The following is a 24,569-nucleotide window of genomic DNA, read 5'->3' on the forward strand; positions in this document are numbered from 1 at the left end:
CAGAATATTTTGAGAGCAGGTCACAGTGCTGAGGCTTAAGCCTTAGGTCCTTTGAGAAGGACAAACGAGTTGTCAGGACAGCTGGGGACAACGAGGCCAAAAGCTGGCAGGAAAAAGGTGGTGCAGGAGGGAAAAACACCTGGCTGGCAGCCCAGAATGACAGGCAGAGACACAGGCTTGGTAACTAGGAGGAGTCTGTCATAACTCTATCTTCTTTTTTTTAATTTTATTTTATTAAGAGAGGGAGAGAGGTACTCTCAACAGGGTCTCATCATGCTGCGCTCTCCCCCCAGCCCCTCCAGCCAGCCAAGCTCACAGGTGTCCCTGCCCACATACACAGGACGTTTGAGATCTACCCAGGACCCCAGCCATCGCCTTCCACATGGTTCTAGCGCTGTAGGGCGGCACCCCATCATCTATGCCACCACAGCTGGGCCTTGTCACTGCACTCTTGGACAACCTGAGTCAGCACACATTGCCTCACCTTTTACCTCACAAAAATATTATAAATTATAGTTTCCACTTATTACTGTTTTACAGGTCAAACAGCTTGGGTTTCTGTAAAATGCGGAAGTTATTTATTTTGGAAAATTACACATCATCTTTTCCCTCCTCAGAAAAGGCTAGATTAAGTATTCTGGGGATGAAAATTAAAATGTCTCCTATACATTCTGGATATATTTCTGGATATATAACACTCTTAATTAACGAGCATGTGAAATTCATCAATGTCAGATATCAACACAAATTTCAAATTTAGTTAAATGAACAGATATACCTAATGGTTCATTTTCAATACTTTTTGTATAGGAAATTCAGTCTGCCTTGGGTTGTAATTTTATAGCAATCATCTATAATAAGATGAAAATGTCAAAAAAATTACCACTTGGGAATTATAGAAAAAAAAACACTAAAATTTTGAAAGAAGACTACTTTTTTATGTAATGTAAAGTTTTTCAATAATGTTTCAGAAAGGTGTACTAGAAAATGTAGAACTCTTTCTAAAATCAGACCAACAGAAACCTTCTTAATTATATTGGGCATAGTTCTAATGTCTATATATAGATTACATTTTTTTGTTTTGTTTGAATTGTTCCTATCATTTTTTGTAAGTTTCTTTTATTTATTTCTCCCATGTATAAGAAATAGAGAGAAACAGAGATAGAGGCGCCCCAACAGGGTCTTCATTCCAGGAACCACCCCTATCCCAGCCAGCCAGGATCATGGGCCCATATGTGCCCAGTGTATTTAGAAAGATCTCCAGACATAAACCCAGCATGTTCCCAGGTGGATCAGCTCCACAGAGTAGGGGGTGGTTACTGCTACATTACAGTCCAGTCCCTCTGTCACTCTGTGTTTTAAGAGAGGAACAGATGAATGGGTTGGAAAAGTGTGGCACATATACTCAATGGAATACTGCTCAACCATAAAAAATAAGACCCTGACATTCGATAGAAATTGGATGAATATGGAAGATTTGCTGCTGAGTGAAGCAAACCAGGCTATGAAAGCGAGATATTGTATGTGTCCACTTAGCATATACCAACTGTCCACACTTTATGGGGGAAATTGGGAGATTGGAGGATATAGAAGCATCAAAAATGGTTATAGAGTCTGGAGACAATATGGGAGGAGGATAGGAGAAAGGGGAGTTTTCAGAGGATCTGGTATCTAAAGTTTCCTGAATCAGTCATAGGCTTGACCTAGAGAGCAGAAATTAGGTACAGAGCTTTAACCATACTTGTCACAATTATCTGGGTGCTATCTTCCCTCAGTTACTTTTCTGGAAATTAACTTTAGTGCTTACAGAGCCTGTTTACTTGGGAAATTAGTACATCCAAGAGATTGCGGTACCTCCAGATAACCATCTGGCCCCCTGACCTGCAAGGTCATGGATGCACACTCAGTGCCTCATCATTTGCAGATTGCTTTCCCCTTCAAGGCAGGTATGCCCGAGCTTTGTTCCTGATGCCACATAGCTTAGGGTCTATCCAGAGGCCAGGGAAGTGAAAGACTGTCTGACTAGAGCCAGAGCCAGGCAAGGCAAACTGCTGTGGGAGGCTCATAGTCATGGAGAGGAAACCCTAATGAAGGGAGAAAACCAGAGGGCACAGGCTTCAGTTTTCCCCAGAGGCAGCCTGTGTGAGCTGTTGGATATAGCTGAGACAAGGGGGGTACGGGGGAGTATGCAGAATAAGCATGAAGAAGAAGGTAGAGGTAGACACAGTCCAGGGAGTAGAAAGTGTCTTTGACAAGTGAGAAGTTTGAGGTGTACTCTAGGGCTGTGCACTCTGTAAAGGGGTAAAATAAGGACCAGAATTTACATTTAGAACCTAGGTAGAACCTGGTACCAGGCTTAGAGGCCAGGCTGGTGTGGAGTGTCAGTACAGAGGTAAGAAAAGCCCAGGAAGGACAGAGTTCGAAGAAAGCAGAGGACAGGAAACACTTAGCTCTAATTTCAGGTTGCAAGACTATGAACAGAGGTACCGAATAAAAGCAACCTACAGGCCCAATTTCCAAATCTTCTCTCACTCTAGATTTTGTCTTAACAGACACTGTGATATCACTATTTCTCTTCATGTTTGTATTTTCAAAGCTTATTTATATGTTTCTTCCATAAGAGACAGAGACAGAACCAGTGAAATAAGCACTAAAGCATCCCCAGCAGGGTCCTCGTGCCTCGAACGATCTCTAGCCTCAGCCAGCCAGGATCACAGGTATCTGTGCATCTGTGTGCTCAGAGAGGTCCCAGGATGTGACCACAGGATCTTCCCCACATGGGCCAGTTGCACTACTGTCGTGCCACTGTCTGCCCCAAATTCATATTTCTATAGCAGAGTGAATCATCTTTTTCTGGAAAGCAGCGTCAACCCTTGACATTCCTCTACAGAATGATAATTCTCTCCTAGTCCACCAGCCCTGACCTGTGGAATAAGCTTCCTCTTCCTTTCCCCAAAACATGGGACAGCCATGAGTCCCAGAACCCTCATCAAGTAGCATCTGAGCTCCATTTCTACCTTCCTGCTGGCACTGCTAATACCCCATCTAACACTGTGCCCCGTATCTCATCAGGGCCTATAACCTGGCCAGTTGCTTCTCACAGTCTTATCCCTATAAACTAAGTCCCCTCCCCATGTTTTATGGTCAGCACTCTAAGATTCTGTGTGCCCTCTTTCCATAGACCACACCAATTTTCTGAGCCTTCACTGTGTTCCAAGAGCCCAGTTGTTTCCTTCATGTTCCCATTCTGTTGTCCTGGCTTTTTATCTTATGATTTTGTTTAGGAAAGAAGCAATCAGGTTCAAACCTACTTTCTTCAACCAGTAACCTTATCAATACCTTCCTACTCTTGGCCCCCCTTAACCCATCAGTCTACCCAGGACCTCCATGGGATCTTTCTCTCCTCCCATTCCAGAGGTATTTTTTGCTCTGCTCCTTGCTACAAAGCTTCAGCTCTCACTCAGTCCTCCTCGGTCTCTGCCAGGACACTGATACTCCCAGTACTTCTCTTTGTTAATTATTCCCTTTACTCCTACTTAAAAATGCCCAACGACAATGCTCACTGAGTATATTATTTTCATAAGAGTCCTATAATACAAATTCTATTATAATGTCCCATTATATAGAGAAGGGAACTGAGCCACAGAGAAGTCAAGTAACTTGCAAACAACTACAAAGCTAACAAGTAATAAAGGCAGAGTTTGAACACAGGCTGGTCACTCAGTTCTCCTCGGTCTCTGCCAGGACACTGATCCTCCCAGTACTTCTCTTTGTTAATTTTTCCCTTTACTCCTACTTAAAAATGCCCAACAACAATGCTGAGTATATTATTTTCATAAGAGTCCTATAATACAAATTCTATTATAATGTCCCATTATATAGAGAAGGGAACTGAGCCACAGAGAAGTCAAGTAACTTGCAAACAACTACAAAGCTAACAAGTAATAAAGGCAGAGTTTGAACACAGGCTGGAAGATTCAAATGCCCATCAATCTATGACTACATTATGGTGCTGTTAACACTTCCTATTCCTTTGAGAGGGAAAAAAAGAGGTATCTTCCTCCCTTTGATCATGACCTTCCCAAATCTACACTTTAAGTAGTTTGACCTTTCCTTCATTTCCAGACTCTGAACAATTTATTAATATTTACTACTTCTTCCTTATCTCCCTGTGCTACTCAATCTTCTTCAAATGTCCATAGAAACGGCTCTTTAGCAGGTCAGCAACGATCTCAAAATTGTCAGTCCAAAATCATTTTTTAATCCAAGGGGATCAGTCTCCTCTTTCCAACTCCTGTGTGAGTATTTGCTTCTAATTCTCCAAAGATAACTGAGTACGTGCTGCCTTTTGCTGTTTTACTCTCACACACTCCCTTGCTCTGAGTGGACAATAAACGCTTGGTCAGCAATGAGGATGTACGTCCCTTACTTCTACTATCCATCTGGTACATAGCGCTTTTCTGGTACCTATGAATTGGCTCTAAATGGAAAATAATTGGAATTGTTTCTCAGTAGTGATCTGACTTATCACTAACTGGTATAAACAGGTTGGGGAAGGTTGCATGCTTTGTTTTCTTCCTCGAATTTGTTTTACCATCTCTGACTACTCTGTGACTGCAGCCCCTGCTTTACAAGCCGTTTTTGTTCCCCCCCCCAGGATATGTTCACTACCCAAGGGGGGAGGGAGAAATTACCCCCTGGGGAGTGGCTGTACCACGCTCCCTTCTTCCCTATTTTCCTCTCAGGATATCGAGCTTGCACACATGCATGCCTGGAGCGGTTTTCAAGCCACTGGAAATCAAAATGCAGTCAGACATGTGGAAATCAAGTGACTTCACCACTGTGCCACCTGCCGGCCCACACAAGAATTTTTAATTAGAAAATGTGGGGAGTGGGAAAGACTCAAATGCCAAAGGATCTGATTTTTTCCACCAACTAGTATGATCCACTCAAGGAACCCCAACACCTCATAACTAAACAACACTTCATAGAAAAGAAAAGGCTCTTCAACACACATCATAAACAGAGTTTTATACAAGAAACTTTGTTTTACAGCTTTTTATTTTTTCCCTTAACTAGCTCAAACTTGGGTTTGATTAATCCAGTTGTCAATGGCATGGTAAGTAGGAATGAAATGAGTGGTCCATACTGTTCATTTTTCCTAAGAGCAAATAAACATATAGTGACTCTGAAAAATTGATTTCCGTTGAAGACATGCTTCTCTGTACCAAATGTGGGAGAGTCTCCCGAGTCTGCATATGGTTGTGTAGGTTTCAGTCTACTCAGGACTCATATCTAACCTACCTGTGCGTTTTTGGTCCTTGCAGCTCCTGATGGTCCACCTCAGGAAGTCCACCTGGAGCCCATATCCTCTCAGAGCATCAGGGTCACCTGGAAGGTAATCCAAGTAAATACTTGTACTCCTGACACTTTTATCATGGGGGTCAGGGAAGAAGCCCTTCTCTCATGTTAAGTGTTATGATGCTAAGATGCTAACATTCTAAGAAACTTTTATGTTTTTAAATTAGGTTGAAAATCCTTTTCTTAAAATTCAGTATTTGTATCCACATTTTGAAAAAAATTTGCAACAAATTCTGTAGAAAATAATGTTGTTGTGTCTTTATTTATTTATTTATTTGAATTGTGAGTGCTCAAGTTCTGGGCTCCACACTAATAGTTTATTCGTGCTTGGATTGTGTGCTCTAATTTCTCCCTTAAGGAAACTTTTTCTAATTGCTTTTCTTAAGTGGCAAAGCATGATGTGTGAGATAGTCCACCACGCAGTCAGAAAGGAGAGAAGTCCTAGCTGTGCGATGAACCAGCTGTGACCTCTAGGAAGCACATTAATGTCTTCACCAGTGAAATGAACTGTTCAATCACCTGTCTCTAAAGGCAGTGGTGCTACCTCAAGTGCGGCTTCAGATACAAACTGTGTATCTCTGCAGAGGGCAGGGAACATTTAGCTCTGATTTCAGGGATGCCATTGGCAAGACTGTGAGTGAGGGGTACAGGAAAAAGACAGCCTACCCAGCTTGTCTGCTGCCAGTCTGTGAGAGACAAAGAAAGCTCAAACCACAGTGGAAACAACTGCTTCACCATGCAGGTTGCTTTGCTAGCAAACATTCTAGCGAAAGAAGCGGTGTTTATTTATTATAGATCCTGTTACATCATCACAAAGCAACACTTTAAGGCACTCCTATCTCACAGATATTTGAGGCAATAGCATGGCACCTACCTGGTGGGTGAAACCACCTTGGAACTTGATGATTCCCTTGAATGTGCTCTTAGAGATAACTGCTGCAGGCCAAATTCCATTTTACCTACAGTGTGGTTACTGAGTCAAAATTTTTGCAGAATTAGACTTAATACTCCAGTTCTGAATTTCTCTCATTGCATGTGTTTTCTTCCCTTTATCTTTTTTTTTATCCTTTTTTTCTGTGTTCTCATCTAAAGAAGGCAGCCAAAAACTACAGTGAGATTTTCAAATCTCATCCTCTCCAACCATTGCAAACCTCATACAATGCACCTGTTTGTTTGTTTTCTTTCTTGTATCAGCTCTTTCATTGAAATGACCAGCATCTATAACAAAAACAGATTTCCATTGTCGGGGTGGATACCACCTTTGGCATTAACACACATTAATGCAGGGGGCCTCTTTGTGTCTGCTTTTTTCAATGCCAGCCAAAGAGTTGTGTTTCCAGTGGGCAGCATGGTGGGACTGTTGAGCTGCACAGATGCTACAGGCCAAGGAGTGTGGGAAGAGATGCTCTGCGCCTTTGTGAGCACGTCTACCACCTGCAAGCATCACACGCACTGTACAATAAAAGGCACTCAGCAAGCCATAACCCCATACGCATTACGGCCACTCTACAAACGGAACACTGACTCACTCTGTCTTGAATTAAAGACTTTGTGAAGTTTCAGCCACTATCCCTATATATTCTCTTACATTTTGTCACTAAAAAAGACTAGGTATTTCGGAGGCCTCAAAAGCTTTTGGGTCCTGCATGATAGAGGTATCTGTTCACAGAGTATTTAGCTCTTATAACAAAAAATGGAAACTTCTAAGGCTTGAAAAGGTATTGTATCCTTTCTTTATCTATAGAAAGCAGCAGCAAAAGTCAGTAAATTGCAGTTAAATTTCTTCTTAGTGCCAAAAGAACGAACATATTGTGGGCTATTAAAAGGAAGACTCTCATTAGATTGTAAACTGAGTCTAATGGATTGCTCATGGAATAGTGTCGTTTATCTTCGCGCAGTGGGCAATTAACGCATGACCTGGCGACACATGGGCGTCTCTGTCAGTGATTGGACTGGCTGCATGAGGTGAGGACTGCCCACTTGTGATGGCGGTCTGCTTAGGTGATGAACTTTTCAAGGATGTCACCATGTCTCTGATTCCAAATCATATGTTATTATATAGGTGCAAGTATATATAAAGTACAATGTCTTTAATAAAATTTGCCTTTATTTTATGGTATTAAAGTTCAGAATATACTTTTTTATTTAATCTTCTTAAAGAGTTATTTTTAAAATTCTATTTATTTATTATTATTATTATTTAATTTGACCAGGGAGATAGAGAGGGAAAGTAAGAAAGCAAGCCAGATCCAAGACTCAAACCAGGGTCGGCCATGTGGGAGTTCAGTGCCTAAATCACCACACAACCTGTTGGTTCCAAGAATATACATTTTAAAGTTTATTTATTTATTCCAGGAATGAGAGGGAGACAGGCTCCCCCAATAAGGTCTTTACACTGATGTCCCCTGTTTCAGCTTGTACCTAGTGTGTACATGGAAGATTAAAAACCTGGGACTTTCTCATGTTGGTCCAGTTGCATTACCAGTGCACCCTGTCTGACCCCTTTTTTAAAGTTAATATACTTTTTTTTTTCATGAGAGGAGGAGACTGAAAAAAAGAGAGACCTTCCCTGCACAGAGACTTTGCTATGGGATGCTCCCCATTCTCAGCCAGCCTGGATCAAAGGATGTCCATGTGCACTTGGTATGGACATGGAGGCCCCAGGACATGAACCTGCAACTTTCCCATATACATTTCATTGCCTTAGCAATGCACCACTATCTAGCCCTTAAAAAAAAAGTTTATTTATTTTATGAAAGAAGAGAGAGAGACCTTCAACACCATAATCCTACCCCAACCCCCAGACTAGAATCATGGGCACGCACATGCACACCCTTAGCATGCACAGAGGGATCCCATGATGCAAAACCAAGACCTGCCCACATAGCCTCAGCTTTGTGGATCTTTGTAGTACCATTGCCCCAGAGCAGTTGGCCCAAGATATACTCTGAGAACAAGGAAAGGGGAAGAAAGAGGGAAGCAAGGGAAAACAGAGAAATGGCATCAGTCAAAAGTCCACATTAGTCAGCGAGAATGGAAATATTAAGAGGCGTGGGAACTCATTCGTGGCCATGGACAAATGATCAGAAGAAAATAATGTGCTCAATAGAGAGACATGGCTTAGAGAAGAGAATAGCTCTGGGCTTTTGGTGAGAAAACAGTCATTCTAAACTATAAGCCTCCTAAAGGCAAAGTGCATCTCATGGTCTTTCTATTATACTAATGATAGAGATTCAGTTCCTTAAATTGTCATTGTATAAGCAACACTTCTGTGACACCACCTTCTACGGAGCCAAATAAGCATCTTTCCCTTTTCTCTCCAAAGAAGTTTCCGACTTAACTTTTCAGTCCTGCAAAGGTTACCTTTGGCCTCCTAAGCACAGCCTAATTTCACAGGACCCTGCAGGCCATCTGCATCAGCTGCAGCATCCACTTTCAGGCCCACCTCCCATCTCCTTCATTACACTTGCCCATTTATTTGCCTACATGCATCTTCTTTGCTGTTATTATTCACACTGTTTGTAGCATCCTCACCTCTCCTGGCCAATCCTGCTATTTAAGACTCCAGGTGTGTACAACTGTCTTCATAAACTTAAATAAATCTCCAAAGCAGAGATAACAGCTTCATCCACTGTGTTACCTATCACTCTTGGTGACAGCTCAGTGAAGTTCCCATCACGTGGCTTCCACAGCCAGTTTTATGTGCATTTCCTCTGCTGTTCATGTGCTCTTTGAGGCAGGAAGAGTGCCTCATTCTTCTTTTATCCACAGTTGCAGCATGTGTTGCATGAATGAATGAGTGAGAGAGTAAATAGAGGAGCAGGTGAGAATATGTGAGCTGGGAATGAAAAAGCCTGTAAGACAAACCTTCCACAACAGGATAGACTCTGAAGCATTATGTGTTTCAGAACTTACCATCAGGCACCCCAGCTATCAGGATCTCCACACAGCAGACTATGATGTGGTGCGGTCTAACCCCTGGTGCAATGAAATACCCCGGAGAATACAGTGGTAGACACTCACAGATGTGATCCACACACACTTGGTGTAGCAGATAGACTCACCACATCACATATGGGTTTCTGCCATAATTCACTGAAAAATAAAAGGCATAGTGATCCAATCAATTTGTGATGGGTTTTATAGGTAATAGTCATCTATTGAAGCATAAATTACATCACAAACATAGGCCCATAGGAGAATGTCCAAGAGCCATTACTATATTTAATGCCTGTATTACATAAGCTGAAGGCTCAGAAAGAGCTCTGACACATTTTTACATATTTTGAGTCAAACAAAAATGCTAAGCAAAACCTTAACAGGAACTGAAGAGATAATATAAGTGGTTCTAAATAAAAGTAAATGACAATAAAGACACATTTTCTAGCTCCTACTCCACACTCTTTAAAAAACAAAAGGGTTTGTTATAAGCAAACGCTGTTTAACTTATGGCATGTCTTGTTTCTGATTTAAAATCAGAAAAAATATTTAAAGCTATAGACTATCAATCACATATATTTGATAAAGTACCTGAAAATCATACAACTAAAGAATTCTTGTTTGTTTTTTGTTGTTGTTGTTGTTTTTGGACAGTTTCTTTCTTTTTTTTTTCCCTAAGGGTTTTTCTTTTGCCTTAGGGTGTGTGCACTTCCCAGAGAGAGAGTGAAAAGGAAAGTGAGAAATCACCCCTCAGGGGGATGGTCATACTGCAATCCCTTCTCCTCCATTCTCCTCTTGGAATTTTGGGCACACACACAAACTGCCCAACTGAGTTTGAAGCCACTGGGTCTGGGACTTGAATTGCTATTGCCCATGTGGGAGTTCAGTGATGGAACCATTACATCATCTGCTGGTCCCTTTAAGTGTTTTCTTTCTTTTTTTTTTCCCTAAGGGTTTTTCTTTTGCCTTAGGGTGTGTGCACTTCCCAGAGAGAGAGTGAAAAGGAAAGTGAGAAATCACCCCTCAGGGGGATGGTCATACTGCAATCCCTTCTCTTCCATTCTCTTTCCAGGATCTTGGGCATACACACACACACTTGGTGTGATTTTGAAGCCACCATGTCCGGGACTTCATCCAGGGTCAGCCATGTGGGAGTCCAGTGACGCAACCACTATCCCATCTGCTGGTCCCAGTTTTTTGGAAAGCTTATATTTTAGTCGGCTCTTGAAGGGTCTCTTTATGGCATTCATCTTCTCTGGTCAGTCTCAAATTTAATTGGTAACCTTTTATGCAAATTAAAGACAATTTCGTTGTCAGTTACTTGTTTGTTCGCGTGTGTGTGTTTGTGTTTATGTATGTGAGAGTAACATAGCTACTAGTAAAATAAAACATTCATTACTTAGAATATTTAATTATAGGACCAGCAGTTAGCGTAATGGCTATGTTGCTGGACGCCCACGTAGTCAACCACAGTTCGAGTCCCGGACCCACTGGCTTAAAACTCACGCCAGGCACATATGCTTGCGTGCCCAAGATCCTGAGAGGAGAATGGAGGAGAAGGGGTTGCAGCATGGCCATCCCCCCTGGGGGGGTGATTTCTCGCTTTCTGTCTCTCTGTCTCTCTCTGTCTTTCTGGCGAGCACACGCGCCCTATAGCAAAAACTTCTCCAATTAAAAAAAAAGAATATTTAATTATTATAGACATATCAAGACATTTATCCAGAAAATGTAAATTTTGTTTTTGTTTTTATTTTTGCCATAAAGCACATGTGTTCCCCAGAAAGAAACTGAGAGAAGGGAAAGTGATAAATCACCTCCCGGGGGAAGGCCATGCTGCAGTCCCTTCTCCTCTCAGGATTTTGCCACACGTGAACACGCATCAGCATGTTTTTCAAGTTGCTGAGTCCAGTACTCGAACCACAATGTTGGCCATGTGGGATCCAGCCGCCTTCACCACACTATCGGCTAGCCTGAGAATGCAATTTAACAGAGATTTTTATTATTGATGTAATTTTTCTTTGTTATTCTGTTTTTTCTTTAAATGAGAAATCTTTGTAAAACCACAGGTTGTCCCAGATATATAAATTTTTTTATTGCTTAAATATTGTAGTGCTGAGAACAATTATCAAACTGATGACTCAGAATGAAAATCTTGAGAATGATTTCACCACTTTCCAGCCCTTGGTATTATATCCTCTGGCTGAGAATTTTATTTAAAATGAGCAGAATTCTCATTTAGATGACAGAGGAGAGTACGATTTCCACAGAGTATTCGAGTTGAAAATTTAGGGGTTTAATTAAGTTTCAGTAATCTGAAGAATATTTCTAACCAGAATACCACATCTCCTCAATCCCCAAAAATGCCAGCTAATTGATGCATGGTTACAATCTATTACATCATTCAGAGATGAGCTTTTACAATGGGAAACAGTTAAATCTCTCATTTTAAAACAAAACTGCTGTATTTACAGTTACTTCCAGAGTTTGATTTAATAAACTGTAGGCTCCATTTTACTCCTCCATCTAAGTCCCTCTACCTCCAGAAAACAGTGCGGCACGTTGGAAAAGACAGCCCTGGAGAAGCTTGCTGGCAAGTGTATTTCCTAGCTGGGGTTGGGATAGCTATCATACTTAGCATTTGCTCTCTGCTGGGCACCCTGCTAAAACTTGGGTGCATGATCTCATTTGATCTATGCTCTGGATGCATGCAGTTTCATACAGAAGTAGACCCTGATGTCAGAGGAAGTTGCTCAAGATCTAAAGTCTTTGACGGGCAGATTGAGAGCTCCCACCTGGGCTACCTGATTCTGTCTCCTGGCGTCTAAGCAATCAATAAGCCAATGAATATGAAGGGCCAAGACTGTAGCTTGTGCATAGTAAGGTTCAATACTAGTTCCTTTTATCATAAATTCCATCCAACCTCATTAAAGTTAGAGAGAATACACAGCATTTATGTTTTTATCTACTGTCCTTTTCTTTTCAAACTGTTAACTTAACCTAGACCAACTTGAAGAAATTTCCTTTATCAATTGAAATTTGAAAGGGTTTCCTTAAAAAAATATTTTACTTAATTTCCTAACTAGCACTTTAATCCTTGGGCTATGAAAAATTATAAAAGTTTATATTTGCTTTTAGGCATTAATCCATTGGTTCTACAATTGTTTTTACAGTTGCTTTATTAAAACTCATGTAGACCAGCATGTCTTGCAAATATTTGCAGAATTACCCACCCTTCTTCATATTCATCAGTCAGACTTCTTTCCTCTCTAACAAGAGAAAAGAACAGAATCCAAAATAGCTTGTTCATCCACAGAGTAAGAGACTGTTCTCTCTCAGCTTCTTACAGTGTACTGAACTATGTAAGCTACATGGGTTTGAAGACATATCTATTTGTTGGGAACCAGCAGTTAGCATAATGGCTATGTCGCTGGACTCCCACATAGTCGACCGCGGTTCGTGTCCCGGACCTGGTGGCTTAAAACTCACGCCGGGTGCGTGTGCGTACATGCCCAAGATCCTGAGAGGAGAATGGAGGAGAAGGGATTGCATCGTGACGATCCTCCCCCCGGGGGATGATTTCTCGCTTTCTGTCTCTATGTCTCTGTCTGTCTGGCGAGTGCACGTGCCCTATAGTGAAAATCTCTCCAAAAAAAAAAAGACATATCTACTTGTTCACTGTATGCTTAGCAGGAGGGAAACAGGTTATTTGTTAGAAAAATGCATGAACCATTTGCCATTGTTCACTTTTGTGTTAAAAAGGTTCATATCAAAGAGTGATGCTTTCCTTTAAAAAAACAAACTTCAGGGCTAGCAGGCAGCCTAGTGTTAAGGCAGCTAGATAACCACAGGGCTGACTGCACACTTCAAGTTTCAGGCAGCACAACTTGAAAAACACACCAGGTTCATGTATGTGCATGCCCAAGATCCTAATAGAAGGGAGAAATGGAGGAGAGGGGATTATGATGTGACCTTTTCCTGGAATGAGGAGGGTTACTTTTATGATTTCTCTTTCTTTTTCAGTCTCTTTCTGGCAAGCACAACTGCTTTCTGGCAAAACAAAGAAACAAAAAAAACTAGACTCCGTAGAAAGCCTTAGGAGGGACCAGCAGTTAGCGTAATGGCTATGTCGCTGGACTCCCACATAGTCCACCACGGTTCGAGTCCCAGACCCGGTGGCTTAAACTCACGCCAGGCGCATGTGCGTTCATGCCCAAGATCCCGAGAGGAGAATGGAGGCGAAGGGATTGCGGCGTGACCATCCCCCCTGGGGGGGGATTTCTCGCTTTCTGTCTCTCTGTCTCTCTTTGTCTGTCTGGCGAGTACACGCACCCTATAGCAAAAACCTCTCCAAGAAAAAAAAAAGAAAAGAAAGGAAGAAAGCCTTAGGAAACTACATTTGCCTCTCAGATTTTATGTATATATAAAATACGTGTATTTTATTTGTATTGCCAGACAGTGTGTGCACTCACCAGAAAGAGACAGAAAAAATGAGAGAGAGTATTCTCCAATAGGACATGGTCACTCTACAACCTCTTTTACTCCATTTATCCATTCTGTCAGGATTTTAGGCATGAACATACATTTGCCTAGCATGTTTTTCAACCCATCATGGCCAGGATTTGAACCACAGTTGGCCATGTGGGATCCTGCTCTCTGAACCACAAAGCTACTGAGGCATCTCTATGCATAGCCCTTTAATGAAATCATGCATTGCTTATTTATATCATTTGGAATATATTTCACACTTTTCTTCATCTACCCAGTGGATTAACCGTCTTCATTTAACCATGTGATTGGCCTCCTCAAGGACCCCAGTTTCCTTTTCCAAGGCAGAGCCCCTAACGCACCTGTACAAAAGGTTCTGGCAGGTTTCCCAACCTAAGCAGGCAGTTCTCTTGGTACACAGCCTCAAAGAGCAGTGACAAGATGCTGGGAACCAAGAGTCAGCAAGAGTGTGGGACTCAGGTCTGGTATCCAGGCATGCTGGAGGAGATGTCAACTGGGACTGAGCCTAAAGCATTCCTTGGTTCAAAACCGTATGAGAAGGCTGTGCCTCTAGAGCTAATTGACCCTTATGAGATGTAAATTAAACTTGGGCTAAAGATTAGGACTAAGGCTGCTTTTCCCTGAGAGTTTCTTCTTGAGTCAAGATGAACCAGACATAATATGGACATTTTCACTGGTATGTCTTATAACAGGTTATAAACGTAGGTTATAAACCAATTATACAGTGTTTGCTTACAATAAGTTAGGAGAAAAGGATTATATTTTTGTTTTGACTTTGAAACATATGAAAACATATAATTTAAAGTTGCAAGTAGGAGCAATGAGTAGACATCACAAGGCTACAATTAGTAAGAGAATTTTAGGGCCAGCCCGTGGTGTGGTGGTTAAGGCAGCTAGATCCCACATGGCTGACTATGCGGTTTTAATCCCAGACCCAAGTGACTAAGAAACACACTGGGTACATATGCATGCATGTCCAAGATCCCAACACAGTGGGGAAATGGAGGAAGAGAATGGATTACTGTATGATCATTCCCCATGGGGAGTGCTTTCTTGCTTCTCCTCTCTGTCTCTGTCTCTCTCCAGTGAACATACATGTCCTCTGGCAAGAAAAAAAAAAAAAAAGCTTTAAAGAGCATTTTGGACATTTACTGATGACCAGCCTTAGATTTGTCTTTATTTTGTACATCAACCTCACATTTTACAAGAGGATTTAGGTTGTAAAGTTAGAACATTAGAACACAAATTGCTTATGGTCAAAATAATATTGGAAATGACTTAAATAGCCTATTAAGTATTTATGCATAATGTTAACCATGAAACCCAATAGTAACAGAATTTACAGTGAGAAATGAAGGGTATATGTAAAATGCCAAAATGTAACTTGACATGGGACCAGCAGTTGACATAATGTAACATATGTCACTGGACTCCCATGTAGTTAACTGTGGTTTGATTCCCAGACCCGGTGGCTTAAACTCAGGCTGGGCACTTGTGCATGCATGCCCAAGATCCTGAGAGGAGAATGGAGAAGGGATTGTGGTGTGGCCATCTCCCCTGGGGGTGATTTCTCCCTTTCTGTCTGCCTGTCTCTGCCTTTCTGGTGAGCACACATATCCTATAGCAAAAACATTTCTCAAAAAAATGTAACTTGACAGAATTTGATTACATTATGTATAAAATACAAGTGACTGCGAAAATTTGTAGGAAAATGGAATTAAAGTACAAGTTTATTATGGTGCCAAAATGTTTAAAACCCACGCATAGTTTTTTTTATAAAATGCATTTTTCTAAATTTTGAGACAATCCCTTAAATGTATCTACAAGTAAATTGTGTATAATAAGAACAAATATAAAAAGTACTATATTAGATTTCAGGAGAATTACATACTATCCCACCTCTACATTCAACAAAAATGACCTTGAGTAAGTTCCTTCGTTTGTTATTGTTGAAACTCAAATCCTCTTCTCTAGTTACCATTTGAGTGTCTTTTTCATTAGGCATGTAAACAATAACCCATTTTAGTGACATTTTTTTCCCTGTCCACCTCACAGCAGTGACTGGTAACAACGGAGGGTAATGGAAATGAGCACGTTCTGGAATCCATAAGGCAGCCCCTTGAACAACAACCCTAAATGCGATCCCAACTCTGAATGCTGCACCCCCTGATAGCTCCAAGAAGCACTGCTATTTCCGATAATAAGTATTGGGTTGTCAAGAAAGTCATGTTGCATTTTTGTATTAAAAAAGAAAAAAAAAAAACAGAAAAATATGTCATGACTTTCCTGACCACCTCATATTTCTCAGTAAATTTAATTACTGTGAGATTTGTCTAACAAAACCAGTTTTATTTTAAATAATGTAATAATAGATGAATAGGCAATAATTGATGAAAAATATTCTGAAGACTATCTTGTCTATCATTTTACTGATTCTTATAAAATACTGATTCCACTCATAACCGAGAATAAATGGAAAGGCCATCTTAAAGTGAATACGCCATCTAGTATCAGTGAATTAAATGGCATCCACTGACCGAGTGAATAAACTATTTAATGTAGTTAATTTCCTTAGGTGACACTCATTGGATTGTTCTGCTGATGACATTTCTTATCGTTTCAGAGACATTAAATAAGGTAGATAAGCTAGTGAACTGGGCACAGAGGTGAGAATTAAAAAAAAAATCAAAGAAAGACAGGACCAGCAGTTAGCATAATGGCTATGTCGCTGGACTCCCATGTAGTCGACAGTGGTTTGTGTCCCGGACCCAGTGGCTTAAAACTCACGCCAGCATGCCCAAGATCCCGAGAGGAAATCGGAGGAGAAGGGATTGCGGCATGGCCATTCCCCCTGGGGGGTGATTATTCACTTTCTGTCTCTCTGTCTGTCTCTGTCTGTTTGGCTAGCGTATGCACCCTATAGCAAAAAACTCTCAAAAAAAAATCAAAGAAAGAAAGGAAAATATATATTTAATCAAGAATTACAAATACATCAAATGACTTCTGATATGTCATGGATATGTCTCCTAATGTAAAGAAAGAAATACGTATTATTATTCTATTGTTTAAAAGTAGACTCTTGGGGTGGGAGCAGCTGATGGCATAGGTGTTACATCACTGGATTCCCATATGGCTGACCACAGTTCAAGTCCCAGACTCGGTGGCTTGAAATTCATGCCAGGCACATGTACGTGTGCGCCCAAGAACCTGGGAGGAGAATGGAAGAGAAGGAATTGTGGCATGGCCATCCCCCCTGCAGGGAGATTTCTCACTTTCCTTTTCTGTCTCTCTCTCTCTCTCCAGCAAGCACCCATACCTTAAGGCAAAAATCTCTATAAATAAATACAAGTAGACTAGGGACCATAAGGTAGCATGGTAGTTAAGGCACTGGACTCCCACGTGGCTGGCCAGAGCTTGAACCTGGTAGCTTGAAAATCTTACCAGCACATGGTAAAATCCTGAGAGGAGAATAGAGGAGAAGGGATTGCAGTGTGACTATCCCTCCTGGGGGATGATTTATAACCATGAAACCTGACAGTAACATATGTATATAATATGTAGTAGTCATAGTGAGAAATGAAAGGTATATGTAAAATGATAAAATGTAACGACATTCCCTCTCTCCATCTCTCTGTCTCTCTCTACGGTGCACATACACACCCTATGGCAAAAACCTTAAAAAAAAAATAAGTAAAAAGTAGACTGGACAAAATTGGTCAGGGTCTACCAGCCTTCAAGGTAACATGAGTCAGAACATTAACATATCATGTGCTTTCAAATTCATTTCATATAATAAATTCATATAGTTTAACTTAATGTGCAAAGATGTAACCTATTAACTCATTTTTTTCAAGATAACCTTCTATAATTTTTTAAAGGCCAAACTCCACTTCATATAAAAACTTTGAAAGCTAATTTTAATTTATTTCAGTCCCTATGATGGATTCTTCTTTTTATTATGCCTCTTTGAAAATTTTAGGTTGGAAATGAAAATAAAAGCTCTTTGTGCTCTGAATAATTATAGACATAGAGGAAATAAAACAATTTTACCCTTTTAAAGTATGTTATTATTCTTGTTTTCCTTGCTGGCAATAATCTAAAGTTGGAAATAACATTTTTCTTTATTAAAATAGCAGAAGAATCAGGCAAAAGATCCTTATCAACTCTTAGAAGCAGGAATTCCAGAAGAAGGAAAGTACAATACAGGGAATACATGTTGGTCCCATAGGTCTCTGGACATGCCTCATGCATATCCTCCATTGTAGAGCTAGTGTGTTCACTGGGGCCCCTTCCAGCATGCTCCTGACAAAGCAAAGTGGCCTACTCAACACTTTGTCAGTGTTCTCCATTTCCCCATTACCAACACCTGTTCATGTGTGTCAAGGCCTAAAATTCCTTTAGCTTAGACTAATGCTGTTTATTACCCAAGCATAGATAAGAGACCAAAGGAAATAACTCTACAGGAGGAGTGCCATCTCCCTCTTAATCGTCACTAAGTTGTAATGGCAGGTATTAAATCCGTGATCTAAGATCCACTGTTGATGCAGACATGACATGTCTTCTGATAGACAACAAGTTAGAACTTGCCATCTAGCCAAAGATAAAAGGAGAAAAATTAGCTCCATTGGACCTGGGGACTAACCCCTGGCTTTTCTCTAATTCTCCATTACTGGAGGTACTCTTTTTCCACCCTTCCTTTTCTCCTCCTTCCTTCTTCCTCCACCTCCTGGTGCACCCTGCAAGTTCTTCTATAGATGTCTAGTTCACAACACTGTCCTACAGGCATCTGCAAACAGTGCCTGAAAAGGGTCTTGACCGTACATATTTTAGGTTTTGTGGCCCATTAAGTTTCTATCTTAACTACTCAGCTCTGCTGTTGTAGCACAAAAACACACACAATGAATACATAAATAAGCGAGTGTAGATGGGCTCCAACAAAACTGTGCTTAGGGACACTAGAATTTAAAGTGCATATAATTTTTATTTGTCACAAAATTTTCTTCTTCTCTTGATTTTTAAAATCCCTTTAAAAATGTAAGACAAATTTAAAAAAATCATTCCTGTTAAGAATCCTATAAAAACAAGTGACCAAATGAATTTGGCCCAGAGACCATAATCTGTCAATCCTACTTCACTGTACTGAGACGCCACTTCAGAAAAACAGTCTTACTTAATTGAAACACATCACAATAGTTTTCTGTTTCTAGGTTCTTTTGGCACTCAGAAATTTTTTCCAGCAATGAAGCTAAAACCAACCTTTCAGTCAGAAAGTCCCTTCTGAGACCTGGATCCTTCTTGGTTCTTCTGGACAGACCCTGTTCAATACAAAGTCTGTAACAACCCTGCATATGACTGATGCAAGTCATTCCCTTAGAAAATCTTTCTCTCTCTCTCTGTCTCTTCCTCTTGATTGTCTCAGCTTCCATCTGCCTTGTGGAGGTGTCATTCTTAGCCCTGTGGCCCTTCTGAGTGAGGAACTACATGCACCCACTGCCAGCTCTTGGCCACACGGCTGTGGACCCCAGGACTCAATTCATCTCCTCCTACATTGCTTAAAGGTCCTCTTAGTTATTCCAGGAATTTTATTCTTAACAGATGTGAGGGAAAAATAGGGAGGTTTCAATGTAAAGGTCTACAGAGTAGACAGAGTCTGCCTAAGTGAGGTTAGAGCATTGGCCCTGCAGTTGCTGGGCTTGGTACCATGCCCGGGTCCTCTGGCTTTTTGCCTCCCATTTCTCCCATTTCTCTGCTAGCTCTGACAACCGAGGAACATTCTGCATTGCCTCCTTTCCTCTCCTTCCTCCCTCGAGACACCTGAGACATCTCCAAAGCATCCAGGCCTGATGTTTGTATGGGTTAGGGAGTGGACAAAAGATCTGCCTGTGTCTCATTCAGCTCTGACCCAAATGGCCTCTTGCACAGGAGTGTTGGACCACCCTCCTTTAGTGGTTATCTTATAAATCTTCATGAATTAGCTGTTTCCTTCTTCCACCTAGCAAAACCATTTCTGAGCATCTTCTGTAACCCTGTAATCAAGCTTGAAATCTTGCTTTTTGTGCTTTACTTAGTAGGTCTGATCAGGGATGTCTCTCCACCATCTCTATGGATTTTTTTTTCTGGTTTCAGTCCCACCCTCTTTAGCCACCCTGTCATCCCCAGGAATACCCATTACCTGCAGAGAAACTACATTGAATCAGGTTCTTCTGGTGCACATGATTGGGATCAAGCCCTCTGGGATCACTCAGCTACCTTTAACACTTAGGGCTGAACTTCATGCTCACTGGCCAGTATCCACTCCACTCCCTCTTGGTAGCAAACCCAAACCCTCCAAAGCACTATGATCTGCAGGCTGCCTAGACCTGTAGGCTGGACCAGTCTCCAGAGCCCACACAATATCCACATAGATTCTTTCCTGACTAGGCCCTCACTACACCCCTCAATGTCCAATGGACATTTCTCCTGAAGCCCCATCTTCATTGTCTTTGTCTTTTCCCTGGTCTGAGCCCAGGAGCCTCCACTCTCCCTGTCACTTCTCTTCCACTGATTCTATGCCCAAGTCTGGGAACTGAGCAGTGACCTTTCTCACCCACTTTGCTTTCTCAGAACTTCTCTTTTGCTTCCCTAAGCTGCAGAAGCCATTGCCCTCTCTTCTCCAACTACCTGGGTTACCAACAGAACCTTAACGAGGAGTCTGATAGCAAGCCATCTAGAGACAGGCCCTGATCTTAAGCAGAATAGTCCCAGAGACCAGCTTTCAAGACTGAAGTATACAAAACAAAGTCTGAATTCCTTTGTTAGGCCATTTGCAGAAAGCAATGGCTGGGCCTCTGTGGATGGTTCAAAATGCTCAATGTAGTTGACAAGCAGTGTGACAATAAAGAACAGCAACATTCAAAACAATGAGAGGCTGAGCAAGAATAGCTATAATATTTGTTGGTTGGATGGATGGGTGGAAGAAACAGAAGCCATTCTACGCTTTAGAAATGGAATAAATGGAATTCTTTTACAAAAATAGTTAACCTCCATTTCATCCCATCAAATGATAAGAGTCTGCTCCTAAACTTTCACATATGTGTTTTAAGGCAGAGCCCACACTCACCTTTGGCCCCCATTTCCTCCTTGGCTGCCAAGTCTTACTACAATATGGTGACTGCAGGCTCCCAGTTGAGGTTCTTGGTCTCTCAACACAGTGCATATTTCAGATATTCTGTCATTCATCCTCTATTTCTCAAACCTTAATTGAATAACTCCTTTCTTCTGAGCACCGTTCCATTGTCAGATCGCATGTCCACTTTTGTTTATGTTTTTTTTTTTTAATTTGCTATAGACTGCATGTACTCATTGGAGACAGAGAAAGGAAGAAACTGAGAAAGCATCCCGAGAGAGGAAGGCTACACCACAATCTCTTCTCCATTCTCTCAAGATCTTGGGCACATGTGTACATACACCTAGCATGTTTTTTAAGCCACTGAGTAGTGGACTCGAATCGTGCAGTAGGCCGTGTGGAATCCAGCCACCTTAACTACCACACCACCAGCTAGCCTTCCATGAGTCAATTTTTTATTTCATAAATTTTGTGCATCTCATTCTTTTCTAACTCCTTGATGGATGATTTCTTTGGGGGAGGGAGTCATAGGTCAGACATCTCCTTATGAGAGTTAAGACACGGGTACTGTATTTAGTACAATGCAAACCTAAGGAAGGAGACATATATGAAAATATCTTTGCAAGTAATGATATAAAAGTTCTCTTTTCTGTCATTGCTCCTTCAAAACCCATCATCCATTCATCAGGACAGACAACTTTGGAGAAAATGGATGTGCTCTGTCCAGCAAGGCAGTTCATGCTTTAACCACTCACCTTTCATAAAGCAGATTTCCTGGGTACTTTGTAGGTCAAATCTTCAGGTAGCTTACAGGACTACAGAGATCTTATATTTGCATTCATGCCCTTCTGTTCTTTAAAGACACAAGGAAAATGCATTACTGTTTGATAGGGAAGATGAGAAAACATAATCACTGCTTTTAACTATATAGTCCTTCTCGAGCGAGGCCAATTCTAAATGATTTAATGGCTCACCAGTGACAATGACAGTGGTTCTCAGATGTGGGCATGAACATTGGCAGGCTTGTTAAAACACAGATCTCTAGGTCCCTGTTTGAATCTACTTATTTCTGATACAGAAAGTCTGAGTGGGTCCACAGTCCTTGCATCTCTACAGTCCCCCAGGTGATGCTGATGTTGCTGGCGGGGACATTGCACTAACAGATTTTCTAGATTTGGTCCCATGAGTGCTTCCCTAGCTTCATCTATGATCACACCATCCCCCACCCACACCAAACCTTCGTGAAGGGGCAGTCTGAGTATTCTTCGTTCCTGAGTCCTCTCTCACCTGGGTGCACACTGATTGCTTTGCCTTCAGCATTAGCAATGTCTGGTCACCTTTAAGACTCAGATGACTGTCTCCTTCCCTAGCAATCCTGTCCTGATTGGGGAAGGTGCCTCCCCCTTTTCCCTTTTATGATATCCTAGGCACAACTTCGGCATTGCAAATATCACACTCATTTCCAACTACTAATGCACTTGTAGATGTCCTCATACACAACACATCTACATCGTGTATAACAAGAACCCAGTCAACACTTACTCAATTCAAAGCTCCCATTCACAGAGCAAATATACTGAGTAGCTGCTGTTTATCTTGGAGAGCAGGGTGGGTCCTGGAGGAAACGCACAAAGATGAAAAAGACAGCCTGTCACCCCATAACATAAGGAAAATGAGGGCAGGTGACGTGTTAAGTGAATTTGGAGGAACCTAAAAGGAAAATTTGAAATTAATTTTTCAACTAATTACTCAACATGGCCAAGTAAGAGGCAGTGTTTTCCCAATGTGGAATTCTGCAGTAAATATTTTTAGCTACTTCTAGTCAACAGGTAAAATTGTGCATCCAGCAAAGTCCATTCTCTCACCCTGAGAAGGGGAAGGGGAGAGCTGGAAAGAGGATGTGGCTGCTGGTTTTCTGCAGAAGAGATGCCTGTTCTAATCTTTCACATCTGTGACACTGTTGTGAGCATTTGCACATTGGCTTTCTACTGTCTCTTTAAAGGGCGATGAATCTGCCACAGGCAGTTTGTGGTCTGATTTGGAAGGACACGTAAAATAGTCAGTTGCGAACCATTCAAATAAATTGACACGGTGCTACTGTTGTCATGGAGATCAAAAGAGAAGGTTTCTTAAAGAAAGTGGGGGTTGGGCAGGATTTGGAGTCTGAAGAAAGAAGGCTGTTTAGACAGACAAGAAGGTGAAAAAAATGCCAGAACAAGGAAGGGGAGTGAGTTCCACAGACGGCAGATAAAGGAGAGAAATGAAAAGAAATCAAGATCATTACTGGATCCAAAGGGAAATGATTGGAAGAATAAAGTTCAACGTGAAAAAAACAATGAACCCTTATGGGAGAAACATCACAGAGACTATGTATGACCTTTTCTTAGAACTGTAATATATCCAAGGGGGTTGAGAAAAGGTAGAAAGGCACTCACTAATGAAATCAATCTGTAAATAATAATATTTTCCTGTATAGAAAGGGATTCATTTTGTCCAATTCTTGAATATGAAGTGGAAGGGAGTCTTAGTTTGGTCCTTGGTTTTTCCTGTTATTATTTTCCTATACAGTTTTTTCCCAAAATATTTCTTAATATTTATCAAGAGAACTGATTGCCAGGTGAGATTTACTATAAATCTGCAGTTCTCTCCCTATCATTAACAACACAAAACAAACAAACAAAAACATGTAACCCATTGACTGGCTGAATAGTGAATAATTCTCTTTATGAAGTCCTTTTAAAAATTAAAAAAATTAAAAAATGGCATTGCCCAAATAAATTGGTTCTTCCAAAACAATTTTCAGTCATGATGAGCCCCTGGGAAATGAAGTTGGACCCCTAGAGTCCTGCCTGGACCTGTCCTTGGGCACTGAGCAGCATGCTAAATGATAGCAGGGAAGCTAGCTCCACCTGAGTCAAGCTTCCAGGCTGCCACAGTGCCACCAAGTGCTCCTCTTTGCACTAGCTGAGCCAGGTCTCTGCTTAGCAGTTACATCATGTGTCCAGGGTTCAGACATGTCTTCTGCCTTCCCAGCCTTCCTACCAGCCCTTGATCCAGGCAGATTATGAACCTTCAACTAGATCATTCGTACCCATCACTTTTGTTGTACCTCATATATGTTCAAAATTATTCTCTTCCCCATCTACAAAAACTTTTTTGAGAGCATTCATTGTGCTGAAGACCTGTTTGGATAGAAGAATGGATAAGCTTTTGTGTTGATGAAATTCTTGTGTTCATAGGAGCTTGTAATCAAGTTATTGGAAGTCAGGCATTTATTTAATATGGCAGCCATCAGAGGAAATGGAAGTGATTAGTTCTCATTGAGTTGTTGGTGGGTCAGTGAGTATCAGTGGAGACCAAGGCCCCTCTCCCCACTACACACCTTTTGTGACTATTTTAAAACCTCTTGGTTTGGGGGCCTACAAGCAATGGAACTAAAAGTGTATGATTCATTTATAAGAAATGTCTGTCATTTCTTCCTTGAGTGCAACAATTCATTTCACATGACGAAGATAGATCATATTAGTACCATGAAAAGAAAAGATGTGAAAACACTACTACTGTCAACTTATAACTCCATTCAACTAATTTCTTCTCCAAATTAGAATATTAAGAAAAATGGAGATGATCTTTCTCATTCGTTCCTTGCGATAAACAG

General features: G+C 41.1%; 1 protein-coding gene across 1 annotated transcript in view; it reads left to right on the top strand.

Moving 5' to 3' along the window:
- The window catches only part of DSCAM (DS cell adhesion molecule), a 327,084-nt gene that overhangs the window by 175,480 nt on the left and 127,035 nt on the right, over positions 1 to 24,569 (top strand). The window contains exon 13 of the mRNA XM_027774893.1: positions 5,328 to 5,398. Coding sequence (XP_027630694.1) covers positions 5,328 to 5,398 — 71 coding nt within the window. The remainder of the gene's footprint in view (positions 1 to 5,327; positions 5,399 to 24,569) is intronic.

This window comes from Tupaia chinensis, unplaced genomic scaffold (genome assembly GCF_000334495.1).
Source record: "Tupaia chinensis unplaced genomic scaffold, TupChi_1.0 Scaffold000492_1, whole genome shotgun sequence".
In the NCBI taxonomy this organism is placed as follows: domain Eukaryota; kingdom Metazoa; phylum Chordata; class Mammalia; order Scandentia; family Tupaiidae; genus Tupaia; species Tupaia belangeri.